General features: G+C 40.6%; 1 protein-coding gene across 1 annotated transcript in view; it reads right to left on the bottom strand.

The window, feature by feature from the left end:
- Positions 1 to 14,920, bottom strand: part of map2k4b (mitogen-activated protein kinase kinase 4b) — a 50,051-nt gene that overhangs the window by 20,493 nt on the left and 14,638 nt on the right. Inside the window, exons 2-6 of the mRNA XM_060939664.1 lie at positions 10,470 to 10,505; positions 9,486 to 9,518; positions 5,925 to 6,027; positions 5,642 to 5,816; positions 3,897 to 4,016 (exon numbers count right to left, since the gene is read on the bottom strand). Coding sequence (XP_060795647.1) covers positions 3,897 to 4,016; positions 5,642 to 5,816; positions 5,925 to 6,027; positions 9,486 to 9,518; positions 10,470 to 10,505 — 467 coding nt within the window. The remainder of the gene's footprint in view (positions 1 to 3,896; positions 4,017 to 5,641; positions 5,817 to 5,924; positions 6,028 to 9,485; positions 9,519 to 10,469; positions 10,506 to 14,920) is intronic.

Below are 14,920 nucleotides of genomic sequence, written 5' to 3'. Positions count from 1 at the left end.
TCTCCGTGCAGGTGACACGGTGTGGTGCTCGTGCGGAAAATGTAACGTGGAGTTGCTCACGAGTCCAGCAGAATTTATTTGCTGCAATGAGATAGGCGCCACCCGTGGACTTGCGAAATCGTCGCAAGAGGCAGAAACAGGTATTTCCATTGAAATAACACACACACACACACACACACACACAGTGGCATAATAGACTATACTACTAGTACTAGATCTATAGATCTGAAAATACATGTAGGGCTATATGCGTTTTTCAGCGGAAACGAGTGAAAAGACACGTCTGGAGGATCGTTATGCTTTCCATCGGTCCTGTTATTACACCCGAAAGCAACACACTGTGGCACTGTGTAGCCGATCACTTACAATTCATCCTACTTTCCGATTCACACGTGCTATTCCCAACCTCAATGAGCCAACACAACTGGGCACAGACATACGTCATGAGTGTTACGCAGAGAAAATGAACGTGCATTCTGATTGGATAAAATTAATATCATGGCGGGCTGTTCAAACTGCGGAAATAGTTTGCTCGAGCTACTTTCAAAACACTATAACTTTCCAACCTTAGAACAAAAAACTTTTGTAAGTCTTGAATAAGGTTCGTTAATGTGTTTTGTTATAGTTACTCTATATATTGCCCTCTGTTCCCCTTTAAATAAACAGAAATAGAAGAAAGAATATAAAGTCCTCCCCCCCAATATCTCCTGTTCCACACTCCAATTCAGCTGGTGGCAGTAATGCACCTTTAAGTTGGTTTACCAACCACCAAAAAACCGTAAAGAAGAAGAAAACCCTCCCCCCACAAAAGCTACAAAATATGGAAAAAAAGTATTTGATAAGAACATAGCTTTTTTTATTTTTTCACAAATTTCTATCATTTCACTGGTTTGTTTGCATTCTAAGCAGAAATGATTTTGTCAGATGTTTTGTATAAAGTTTTTATTTATCGACTTCGCAAAAAATAAAAATGCTCCATTTCTCAAAATCCAGTGAATGTGGATAGAATAAAATAGTTATTCCACTCAATCTTCATCGTACATGACTCGGTGCTCCGCGCCTCAACGGCTATCAGCTCACGTACGACTTGATTTTGTGGACTAACTGCTAATTGTCTTTGCTTACTAGGCATGTAATGATGTATTGTGTGACAATAAATTGCAATACCAATTTATGATTATTCGACTCAGTGAAATAAAAATAAACCTAGATTATCATCAGGCTGCATAACCTCTTAATTATTTCTAGCTGTAATTGCGTTGTTTTGACAGAAGAGGGCGAAATAACATACAATAGCAGATATACACGTGACTTCACGCTAAGTGGAAGTAACACAGCTCTAACGCCGTAAAAGCCACAAAAAAAAAAAAAAAAAAAAGGCAGCCCCTCCGAGAGCACAATATCCCCCACTGGCAACTATGCCACAACTCTGGTAAAATGTGACTGAATTGCATGAAATTACAATATGCGTACTAATGGCATATAACAATGCCTCATCAAGTTTGGTGAAATTCCTCCACAAACTGTGAGAGGAGTTGATTTCAGAAGGAAAACACACTCATGAAATTGTCAAAAGTATAATTTTGTTAATCAAGGGCTGTAACTCTGGTAAAATGTGACTGAATTTAACGAAATTACAATATGCGCATTACCGACATATAACAAAGCTTGCCAAGTTCCGTGAAATTCCTCCAAAAAATTGCGAGAGGAGCTGATTTCAGATGGTCAGCACCCTTCCCGGGACGGAAGGACGACGGAAATCGCCATGACATAATCCTCCTTTGGGCATTTCGGCCAGTGAGGGGATAAATTATTTTTTATATACGTATACGGGTCTGTCTCAGAACCTGGGTACTGTGGGGGTGCCCCACTAAATATACTCACAGTCAATAAACTATATGGTTTTGAATGGTGATGTTGGTTTTAATTTGAAATAAAATGATGAAAGAAATAATACAGATAAAACTAAATCTTTGATGTGAATACTCTATTCAGAATTTGGCAAAAATTCTGCAACTTTGTGGAAAAATGGCGGCTTGATCTGGGACATGATAAATGGTTGACTGCATCGCATTCCCTTAAGAAGGTTGTCGTCCACTGAAAAGTCTACAGTTATCACTTATTGTATTTTAAGTTGTAACTTTATACACCTAAGGATTGGTGCGCTCACAGAATAATCATAACCGGAATAAAACATCATGCAAAATATTTGATCACCGTTGTAACTCCATTTTCCGCAGACCCAAAACCAATACGATCGTGTGTTTTGATCTAAACGGAAAGCCTCAGGGTCAAGGTCACTACCTCACCGAAAGTAGTAACTTAAAATCACTACGCCACAAACATTGTTATAAATCTGCGATTTTGTTTTTTAAAACGAAAGCTGAAAGTTGGGTATAGAATATGTTTCTTACAGAATATGTTCCGATGGTAGCTGGTCTTGTATGAATTTCTGAGCTATAAAATGAGCTGTGGTCTATTTTTTACCGTAGCGTGTTATTTGTGTGCGGGGAAGGACACACATTAACAATTTGCATGTGTAGAATGGAATTTTCCACTCCAGCAGTTGGAAGTTGATCGCGCTTCCATTTGCGGTCTCTCTGTTACACGGGTGACCTGTTCGGACGTTATCACTGAAAAGGGGAGTTTTGACAGCTTTATTTTGTTTTAGTCTTGCAGTATAAGGCAATAGAATGTTTCTTTCTTTTTCACCTTACTTTCATATTTCGTAGTTTGCGCGTATTTTTGGCCAATATTTTGTAACCATGGTCAATTTAGATCGAACTTTTGATAGAATCTACGGCCAGTCATTTTGCCCCGCCCCCGCCTCGCGCTCCGTCCGGTGCGGTAGTGATGTCCCGTTGCTCACACGCCGCAGCAGAGACCCGCGCGACCTTCAGCCGGTACAGTCGCTGTTCTTTTACCAGCGCCGTTATTCTCAGCTTTCCGGTGCGTTCTTGATTTTTCCATTGTGTCCTATTTCGCCATATCAAATACCCAAAATGTATCATATTATTCATATTTACTGTAAGTGAATAATCAATTCAGTCATCATAACTTGGCATTTTTAACCCAAGCAATCAAAAAGAGGAAATTTATTCAATATTTTCACTCATCTGTGAAGGAGGGGCTTTAATTCTTCATGATGGAGTTATTTTATATGGAAATCAATTTTACAAAAACATTTGAATTGCAATCAAAAAAAATTTCCACAGTGGAGGCCAGATAAAGCAAGATACTATCTTTATTCTTATTAAACATGACAAAAGAAACATTGAGTGTTAGGCAAATGCAAAAAAAAAAAAAAAAATAGTAAAATTTGAAAATTTATTTTTTAACCATAATGCCCCAAATGAGAGAGCAGTTTCTGAGACGGACCTGTATATAAAATGGTTAAGCGCTGTTGTGTGATTGAACGTACAAATAGATTTAATGAGAAATCAGCGCTCTCTTTTTACAGATTGCTGAAAGCTAAAGAGAAGAAAAATTGAGGTAGTGAAAAAGTTTATTAAGGCCTATTTGTCATCAAGGCTTTTCCATTTTTAATAAAAGGAATATTTTAAACTAATAGGCTATTATATTTTACTCCAACCTTTACAAATGTGGGTAAATAATTACTGTTGGTTTTTAAGAAAATGAAACATTTTTAATTTAACTAAAGGAATATTTAAGTTGATAAAGAGCAAGAAAATAAATGTTGCGTTTTTTGGTAATAAATTTTTTCTTATTTAATATTTTTTCAAAAATACAGGCAGAAAATTGAATCATGAACCCGATATCGTGAATAGAATGGAATCGTGAACTGGGTGAATTGATGCATGCGTATTGCTCACATTTACACCTCACAGTCCGAGAGTCCAAAAGGTATAGGCTACGATTTATAAAGTTGATCTCACCTCTCGGAACAAAGCCCCATAAAACTGGACAATATAGGGACAGTCGCTACTCCTCATAACCACGTCTAAATCCATGAGCAGCTGCTTCTGTTCTTTTTCATCAACAGTGGAACGAATCCTCTGCAACACAGAGACAACTACAGATGTAACCTTTTCCTTAAAGCTCATAGGCAACGGTTTTAATTTTATGCACATTTGAAACTTTATAATGTTAAAAAAAAAAAAAAAAAAAAACCTCTAATTTTCTTCTGGTCCCAAGAAGTATTGTTTATAAGTAATAATTAAAATAAGTTAGCGCGGATCATGGCGAATTTCTGTTCGGCTATTTTCGTGACCACTCGGCGCGTGACGTCATTTAAGACAAACAAACCGCTTGAGTTAAGTCCACTTCCGTTTACTTACATTGCCATTCGGCTTGAGTGCAGACGTGCATTCGGGAAGTTCCAAAGAAAAACCATGCCTTATTGTTGTGCAGTGAACTGTAACAACAGGACCGGTTCAGGAAGAAGTTTTTACCTTTTTCCGAGAGAGGAGAAGAGGCAGAGAGAGTGGATTGGCTTTTTCTGGAAGAGGAGAACAGGCGGAGCAAGAGGGTTGGCTTTTTTCGAAAAAGGAGACGAGGCGGATCGAGAGGGTTGGCTTTTTCCGAAAAAGGAGACGAGGCGGATCGAGAGGGTTGGCTTTTTCCGAAAAAGGAGACGAGGCAGAGAGAGTGGATTGTGCGCGTGAAGCCAGAGGGTTGTTTTTTCCGGAAGAGGAGACGAGGCGGAGAGAGTGGATTGTGCGCGTGAAACAAAATCAAGCAGTCAAAGAAGAAACGGAGCAGCAATGCTCAAGCAAAAAGGAGAAGATTGGAGGTAAACATTTTTACTTTTGCTTGCAATTGACAAGTCAAGAATCCTGAGGGCTCCTGTACAATCATTGTGGAAATGAGACAAAGGGATATTTCCTCGCTCAGAGTAGGCTATAAATAGCATAATGCCGCGGATGGCAGGCTAATGTGGCCTACCGGCGCACTGTCAAGTAATCGTTCCTTATATCCACTAGGGAGGGCGGTTTAATTATTCTTCAAAAGGGCTCTTATTTAGTATTATGACGAAAGTAGGAATTTATCATAATTACCAGGATAAATCGTTTGGGCGCGAGTCTTGTTGAGGTCCGGGATCACCGCGATCAGAGTCGGCCGAGTCGCTGTCCGATTCCGAGGCTGCACGGTCAAACCAGTGAGCCACGTTCACCGATCGCTTCGCAACGGCCATAGGTTCATACGTATATGGTTTCACCTCAATATTCAATTTGGAGAGTTCCTGCTTCAAAATCGTTATCGCTTTCAGACATTTGACACAACCTCTCACAACCAAAGTCCGTACACGTGTGCTCGGTTCGCAGATAAACACACAACTGCTCCCAGTCTGTTTAGCTTAAATGACGTCATGACGACGGTCCCCTGGCGGTGAAAGTGTGCATAAGTGAGATGTAAACAAACCTTCGGAAATTGGGCAAGAGAGTATATTTTAATCGTTTTATTCAATTTTAGGGTGCAAATTAGACACTAGGAAAATTTAATTCGCTTTTTGGGTCGTTCTTCTAGACAATAAAGTTGATATTCTACGTTTCACTTCCGACCGTTGCCTAGGACCTTTAAATGTCACAATTGGAGTTCTGTCAGAAAATTGGTTTTCAAGACTTCAGTTTCTATACGTTTCCTAATATGGTGAATTAAAAAACAGTGTATTGTTTCTTACCTTAACAGCCATGATCTGACCACTGGGCTTATGAACCATTTTGTTGACCGAGCCGTAGGCTCCTCGGCCGATCTCGCCCAGGTCCTTCAGGTCTTCAGCAGTGAAGTCCCAGTGCTGCTCGGGAGAAATCTTCAGCTTCCCACACGACTCGATACTGTGATTGCGCAGTCTCTCTCTGTGTTAGTGCAAGTGTATACACATCACAAAAAACAACAACAAAAAACCCTTAACACAGTTGAAAACGCCAAGCTCTCAGACTGAAAATGAATTCTGCCTCACTTACATGTGTGGGTTATGGAAGGAAGGGTTGGCTGATGCAATGGGGAGTCTTGCATTTGGTTTAATCGGAGGATTAGCAAAATTTAACTTCAGTGCTTTGCGTTTATCTGGGAACAAGAACCAAATATACTTTGCGTTAATACACAATCAATAACATCTTGATAGAAATGAGGTTTGATCCTAGACTCCTAAAGCTAATCCATGACAATCAGTCGAACCTCTAGGTCAGTAACATGTTTGGGGAAAAAAAAGCCATGAAATGTATGACACACAATTAAACATGACGGTCCTTTCTGCCCCTCAAATACTGCACACAAGGTCTGCTTTAACTGACCTAAACTGCCCTTTTTTCCAGGTTGGCTTCAGAACATAAATTGTCAGGGTACTTGATATGGATTTCATCTAATCCTTGTAAGTGGAATAGAAAAATCCTGATTTTGTTCATCCCAAGGGTGGCACGATGGTGCAGTGGTTGGCACTGCAGGGTTCCCCTGGGTTCTGAAAAATGTTCACTTTTTTCCTTGAAAAGTAGTCAAATAAGTATTCTTCACATTTTCTTAGCCTGTATTTTTTCTTAGTGACCGACTTATCAAAGTGAACTTAATACAGGTTTATACCAACCAAACTGGCACAATTCAAATATTTGTCCAGATCCAGCTCAGCCTCTCCATTACATATACAATTTGGGCTCCACTCCAGTCTCTAATAAGAGAGACTTGGTTTTGGGCGCCCTGTGCACCATCACACTAAAATAAACCTCTTTAGTTTGAGCTGACTGAAGGTTATTTTAGCAGAGAATTATTCAGAAGAGGCTTTAAGACTCCGTTTAGTCTTTACTTCAACACAAAGCTTGATTTACAATTGAACAGAGTCGAGAAAAATCTGGGAACAAAACAGCAGTGAAGGAATCCGATTTTCCCGTCGATTTACAAACCGAACACAGAATGACTCCGTGTTTTACATCAGCAGCTCAAAGACCCGGGCCTCAGTCCAGTTTTCCTGGGGTTTATATTTTTTTAAGGGAGATTAGCATCGATAGGTTGGGGAAGTTTTATCTAACTTTACCAGATAATATTAATCACCCACACACATTCAAAGGTTATGACCTCTTTATTAGTGATTTCTGCACTGCTCTTTTTACATTTATGTACTTCACTTCTGGGTCTGTCTCATTATTATTTATCATCAACACCCATAATATCTCAGGAAACTGAGGCGTGGGTCAATTAACTTAATAACTGCTAGCAAAATTAATCATCAGTTTAATAAAAATATAATTTCTCACTCACATCTCTCTCCTTTAGGACCACAAAGGCATCAATTCTAAAGAACATTATTATATTACAACATTCACAATCCCAGATGACATCCAAGTCGGTTGTTTTCTATTAAATCTCTTACTTTTTTTGAGGACAAAAATACCCAGGGGGTAGAGCCCTGAAACGAAAAACGTGATTTTATGTCCACACGGTGCAGAAAGAAGACATTCCAGTGTTATTTACGGCAATTAGTCTCTCCAGACACTTTAAAAAAAAAATCCACACCTTTTTGCTGTTTCATTTTCAATACCTCGCCCAAGTCAGTGTTTCACTTCCACACCACCATGTTTCTACTTTTAAGCCCTGAGGTTGCTTGCCAGCTGACAGCGCTTTCACTTTGGCGGCTTTTTTTTTTTTAAACCAACCCCTGTATCACTGACACTGTCAGATGTGCTCGGGGAAGGTTGTGGCTGTTTTGGCCCTTAAAGGAACAGTCCACCGTACTTCCATAATGAAATATGCTCTTATCTGAATTGAGACGAGCTGCTCCGTACCTCTCCGAGCTTTGCGCGACCTCCCAGTCAGTCAGACGCGCTGTCACTCCTGTTAGCAATGTAGCTAGGCTCAGTATGGCCAATGGTATTTTTTGGGGCTGTAGTTAGATGCGACCAAACTCTTCCGCGTTTTTCCTGTTTACATAGGTTTATATGACCAGTGATATGAAACAAGTTCAGTTACACAAATTGAAACGTAGCGATTTTCTATGCTATGGAAAGTCCGCACTATAATGACAGGCGTACTAACACCTTCTGCGCGCTTCGGCAGCGCATTGATATCTGAGCTCCGTATCCTTGCGCTGCCGAAGGTGTTAGTACGCCTGTCATTATAGTGCGGACTTTCCATAGCATAGAAAATCGCTACGTTTCAATTTGTGTAACTGAACTTGTTTCATATCACTGGTCATATAAACCTATGTAAACAGGAAAAACGCGGAAGAGTTTGGTCGCATCTAACTACAGCCCCAAAAAATACCATTGGCCATACTGAGCCTAGCTACATTGCTAACAGGAGTGACAGCGCGTCTGACTGCGTCTGACTGACTGGGAGGTCGCGCAAAGCTCGGAGAGGTACGGAGCAGCTCGTCTCAATTCAGATAAGAGCATATTTCATTATGGAAGTACGGTGGACTGTTCCTTTAAATCATCTTCAGTGCTTGAAGAAGCTCGCTCAAAAAATAAATAAATAAATATAATGTATGTATGTATATATATATATATATATATATATATATATATATATATATATATATATAAAAAAACACACACACACAAGCTTAGCCTGTACCATCGTTTGGTTCACCCAGAGATAATTACACCACCACACCAGGCCGATTAAGACCCACTGTGATCGGTTAAAAGTTTGTCGCTTATTTGGCTATTACACATAGTCGATTTTTATTAGTCACGAGCACATGCTCATTGTTTACACTCTGGCTTCCCGCAGTCTCTTCACTGGGGTTAGAGTTTAGCAAACTGAGGGATTTCTATAAAAGATGACTTATGATAATGATGAAAAATACATTCGTCAGTGTGACGACTGCTAGTAATTTTCTCTTCGTCACTGATGGATTACGTTCGTCAGTGATGAGTGTGACGAGCGCCAACAGCACTGTCACCTCACAGCAAGCAGGTTCTGGGTTCAAACTTGCTGGTTGCTTGGAGCCTTTCTGTGTGGAGTTTGCATGTTGTCCTAATGTCGTGCCAAAGACATGTGGATTAGGCCAAACAGCGACTCCAAATTACCCATAGGTGTGAACATAAATGGCTGTCGGTCTCTCCGTGTTACACCCACGAGAGATTGATGACCTGAACAGGGTGTATCCCGCCTCTTGCCCACTGTCAGCTGGGATTGGCTCCAGCTCACCTGTGACCCTGAATGGATAAGCGGTGTAGATAATGACTGAATGTTCATCCCAAATTAACTCACAAATCCTGCTTTCTGAAGAAAAAAAAATAAATAAATAAACAGATTTTGCCCCAAACTTGCACCTGGTATTTATATCCGCTCTCCTTTTCAGCACACAGCATAGTTTCTCCAGCACTATATGCAAATTAGTTAGTTAGCAAGTCAATTAGGTACCTTTTTACCCAAATGACATCATTACATGTTTAGTGCCACTCAACACAACAGAGTATGAAGACATTTTTGTCTTTATTTTGCATTATATATGTGACCTACACTGTTTATAAAGGTGTAATAACAGAATAATAACTAAAAATCAAACAGGGGGCAAAAATTACACTTACTTTGGGGAGCACCAGACAGGTTTATCTGAAACCCTGCAACAGAAAATGACAAAATGAGTTTTTGAAGGGGAAAAAAAAAATTGGAACAAGACATATTTAATAAACCACATGTGAATAGCTTCTTTTTCCTCTCAAACATTTTCACGTCAAATTAAGTCTTCAGAAAGTCTCGGACTGCTTCACCTCATTTTAGTAAATGGCCAGACATCCATTTCACATACAGCAAGAATATTTTGTTTGATGTATGGTTGGATGTGGGGCAGCACGGTGGTGTAGGGGTTAGCGCTGTCGCCTCACAGCAAGAAGGTCCGGGTTCGAGCCCCGTAGCCGGCGAGGGCCTTTCTGTGTGGAGTCTGCATGTTCTCCCCGTGTCCGCGTGGGTTTCCTCCGGGTGCTCCGGTTTCCCCCACAGTCCAAAGACAGGCAGGTTAGGTTAACTGGTGGCTCTAAATTGACCGTAGGTGTGAATGTGAGTGTGAATGGTTGTCTGTGTCTATGTGTCAGCCCTGTGATGACCTGGCAACTTGTCCAGGGTGTACCCCGCCTTTCGCCCGTAGTCAGCTGGGATAGGCTCCAGCTTGCCTGCGACCCTGTAGAACAGGATAAAGCGGCTACAGATAATGAGATGAGATGGTTGGATGTGTTTGCAACATTTTAAAATCCTTGCTCTTACTGTGGATGCTTGTGAAAACACGGACACCCTGATGACCAGTCAAGACTCCTGGAGTCTAAAATGGGCTTTAAGATTTACACTAGATGGAGTAAATGTGTCCAATATCTTCGTATGTTAATCAGCGTGGCCTTTGCATTGGACGTAAATGGCTTCTTTAACTCTAGTTATATTTCTGACATGGGTCTACAGGCGTTTCTGAAAACATTTTTTAAATTAGAAACGCTTTTCACAAAGCGTTGGTATAACTCAAATTGGTTAAAAATTAAAATACTAAAGCAAAATAAGCGTTTAAAAAAAAAAAAGTAAAATACCTGTTTCATTCTGACACCTCCAGCAAGTGTTGGACTCTGTAAAAACAAAGTGTACATATTTTAAATGCTTATAAAAGTGTAATAAACACTTAAAAACATGGCTCCAATATACTGAAAACACTAGCAAAGCCATTCATCCTCATGTGGTTTATAAGATCTTGCTGACATAAAAGAAATAAAAATGAAAGGGTGATCTAATCCGTCAACGTTGAAATCACTTCATGAAAAATCTTATATTAGGATTAATCCGATGGCGTTAACGTTCAAACAGATAAGAAAAATTCTGTACCCAATATCTAGGCAGCATATTTATCAAACTAATCAAGCAGCATTAAGTTACCTGCTGAGGTGGACAAAGTGCAGATCCCACTGGTCAAATGTTACTCTGATACAAGTGAAAGTTGCCCAGTCAAATTTTTACTTAAGTATTTTTAAAAGTACTTAAGTATTAAAAGTACATTTTCTCTCAACGCACTGTTGTATTATTGCCACAACGCTTACAAAACCTCATGCCGTTACCAAAGACAGAAATGTGAATTCACAAAATGAACGCATGCTGTGCCATCATGGTGGTTTAACGTTAAGCTAGTCAGTGAAGCTCCACCTGACATGCTAGCAAACGCTTTTCAAACTCGAAATCATATTGGGTAGCTACACTACTCTTTATTTGGCAAGATTATGCTAAAACATTTCTGAAAAGACTTCAGATAAGTTAACGTTATTCATGTTCGCAGTCCTCTCAATAACTGCCGGCAACCAGCGATTTTGCCGCCTACAAACGCTCCACTGCCGGCTACTCACAGTGGTTTTTCAAAGAATTGAAATTCATAAGTTTTTACTTCATAATTTACACTTCATAAAAATAAAATTTTGCATTCAGGATCACTCAGAATTCACCATTTAACATAGCCTAGTAAACTAGACCCAACCGCCTAGCAGCCAAAAATATTTTTGCCTAGTGAATGGGTCTAGCCTCGCACCATATACACAAAAACACCCCAGGCATCAAATCGTGCCCGCCAATCACAACGCAAGGTTTTTGTTTGGATTCTTTGGGCGGGCTTTTGCAGGAGTGACGACAAAGCTGTGCGACGCTGGAGAAAGCACAACAGGAAAGATGGCTACGGGCTAGTGAACAGCGCGCGTTTGACTCCGCTTTGGAATCAGTTTTAGAAGAATTAGACTTGGAGTTTTCGTTGAAACATGAGCAGGAAGAGGCTCTCCGCTCATTCCTTTTCAAGAAGGACGTTTTCGCTGTTTTGCCGACCGGCTATGGCAAAAGTCTGATCTACCAGCTGGCTCCGCTCGTAGCCAAAAGGATGGGGCTAGTTTGTGCAGTACGAAGAATTAATAAACAGCTTTGAAACATTACTTTTTGATTGTTTCTTATTTTCCCCTTATTTTAAATTTAAGGGAAATTATTTCACCAAACACCACTAAATAAAAACTCTCAAAAACAGTTTAAGCAAACCCTTGAAAAACACTTGGGGGGGGGGGGGGGGGGGGGGGGGAGTGTATGTGGTACAGACTCCAAACTTGTGGTCATTATCTCCAAACTTAATATCTAGAACCTGTTTATTAATTAATACGCATTTTGAAAAATTATTTAATTTCAAGGCCTCCCCCACTGCTTTCTGTCGCTCTGACTACATCAAAGTCACTGTTGCGCTGATTGGTCAGAGCGTTGGCCTATACGCACAGAGACAGTTTGAAAGACAGCAGTTTGTTCCTCCTACCCGCTTCGGAAATGTCTACGGATCGAGGCCAGACTAAATATTCACATTTAGTCTGGCTTGCCAGGCTACATTTAACATCTACATTTTCAACATTTTCCGGGGGAGGACCCCTTGACCTTCCTCTTTTTTATACATCGCGGTGGCGGCTAACACAGCCTCCGCTCAGCTTACGCTTAACATGGATCCCAGACGTCCGCTATTTAGCGGAATTCCGCTATTTTTCTAGCCAAAGTGTTGGGGTTTTTTTTAAATCTCTTGTATATCCGTTAAAAATATGTTTAAGTAAAATGACCAGCAGAATACGTTCGGATTTGGTTTGCTTGTTTAGCGATGCTTTCATCGGCTTCGTTTGTTCTCGTTGACATTCGGGAACACTCGGAAGTTAAATTGATGTAAATACCGCGAGACTGTACGCGATAGAACGAGAAAACAATATGGCTGCGCCCATTTGCTAGAAAACGTGTTTTAACTCCGTTCGTGCTTTTGTTTCTAATGCGTTGAACTTAATTCAATATGTCGTGGAAAGTGTAGTTGCGCTTAGCCAGAGAGGAAGTCGAACCCAAGAAGAGATTAATGAATGTGGTGAATACAGAACTTGAAACAAAAGCTCATGTGAACAGAGTAGCCAAGAAACGATCCAAAAGAGCACTGCGGGAAGATCAGAAAAAGCAGAAGGAAAGATCAGAGAAACAAAAAGCAGAGAAAACTGGAGGAAAGATCACAGAATGCACCCCAGAAAAGAGCATTAAATTCCTCTGCAGTGAAACCAATCAAAAAGAGAGAGGTTTAAATCAAATATCTCCAGTATTTGCTGTACATATGTATATATCCAATATTACTGAATCATTGATTTCTGCTCATATTAATGATTTTTGAAAAATGAATGTGGCTTATGGCCCACTTTACACGGGGACGGTCTGAAACAAAAACGCAAAAGTCCGTTTTCGTTCTCACTTTTTTCCGCGTCTACACGACCGTTTTCAAGGAGGAAATCTGCGTGTATACGGTGACGCATAAATGTGTGGAATTCAATTGGATGTGCATGCCAGGCGGCTAGGTGGTGCTGTGAAAGACCTCCGCTATGTCTGCACGCATGCGCAACATCTTCCGTCTTGTCTGATCTGCACATCTGCACCGCGAAAACTTTGACTACTCTGGCTATGGTAAGTAAGAAAGTAAAAAAGTAAGAGCGTACTATACCCGCCTCTGTTCATTAACGGTATATGTGCAGATTCGGTATAGATGTTCGAAGGACTCCTGGACATTTATTAAAGCTGCCAGAGCAGCTTGAAGGTCCGTTGGATCGATGTAATCAGACATGCTCTTACTTTTTTACTTACTTTCTTACTTCCCGGGCTGGCATGTACAGTATATGACGTATGTATGACGTAAACGCGTACCCGACGTGAGCAGATCCGAGCAGAGTTTCGCGTATTGGGTAGTTTAGACGGATATGCAACGGGGGCTGTTTTTAACTTATCCACTCTGGAAGGCGTTTTCAATTTTTTCCATTTTTCAGCCTCGGAAATGCCGTCCCCGTGTAGACGAAAGGCACTTCCGATAAAATATTTAGTCATTTTTACCCGACAGCGTCCTCGTGTAAACGGGCCCTATATTAGACTAGTATTGACATTAACTCGAAACAAAAAAATAAACAAATGAGATGAACTATGGATACTATTGTTATATTATAACAAAATCAGTGGAATATTTAGGCAAGTATATTCTTCAAAGCTACATTTTCATCTAATTTTTATAAATAATTTTTTTTTGCCACTTATGTCATAGATTACAAAATATGGCATCAAATAGATACACATTATTGTTAAATTCTGTTGCTTTTCTATGTTAAATCTATGTAAAAAATGTGTTCTATAGCATCTTGAAATGTTAAAATCTCAACAGCTTCAGGGGGCTTTGCCCCCTGTACTCCCAGCAAGGGCCCCTGCACCCCACAAAGGGCTTGCAGTCCCCTTGACCCATGCAGATAGTTTCTTACATTCCTCTATTTTTTTCAATTACTGCTGGGATCCCTGGCTTAACCTCTGCCTACTACTCTTTCTTACTTGTCCCTTTCTCAGAAATATATTGAGAGGGCTGTGTTCGTGTAACTCCGTTTTTACATGCTAACTAACAGTGTCCAAGTTAACTACTGTAGTTGTGTGTTATCGTTAGCCATGGACAAGGCTAATGCACCTTGGCAGGCAAATCCATAGAAAGTCGTTTGACTTAAGGACAATTTATGCTGACAACCCAGTCCTCGCAGATGGCGTCGCATATGGCATCTGCGAAGCCCCCCCCCCCTTCGCAGACACTCTGCGTGCACCTCCCAAAAATTGTGACCACTGCAGACAGCCTCGCAGACAAGAGGGCTCTGATTGGTCCACTCTACATCCGCTGTACACGCACTTCCGCTTCCCTACTTTCCCGGTTTGGTTTGTTTTCACGACCGCCATTTTTAAAAACACGGGCGAAGATGGAGCAGCACGAAGAGCGATTGATCGAGGAAGTGAGGAAGTACGTACATCTATACGACTCCAGTTCTAGTCATTATAAGTAACCGGAGGATAAACACTCCACTAACCACACCCACCAACTACTCCTAGCGATTTCGCGACTTCGTGCCCCCTTGCGTTGTGGTGGTGAATAACATCATGCACGCCTATTACTCCCCGCTCAACGATAAATTACAACTGTCTGCGAAAAGCTATCTGC

This window comes from Neoarius graeffei, chromosome 14, assembly GCF_027579695.1.
Source record: "Neoarius graeffei isolate fNeoGra1 chromosome 14, fNeoGra1.pri, whole genome shotgun sequence".
Lineage (NCBI taxonomy): Eukaryota > Metazoa > Chordata > Actinopteri > Siluriformes > Ariidae > Neoarius > Neoarius graeffei.
Note: the sequence above shows the minus strand (reverse complement) of the source record. Positions and strands in the feature narration are given on the sequence as shown.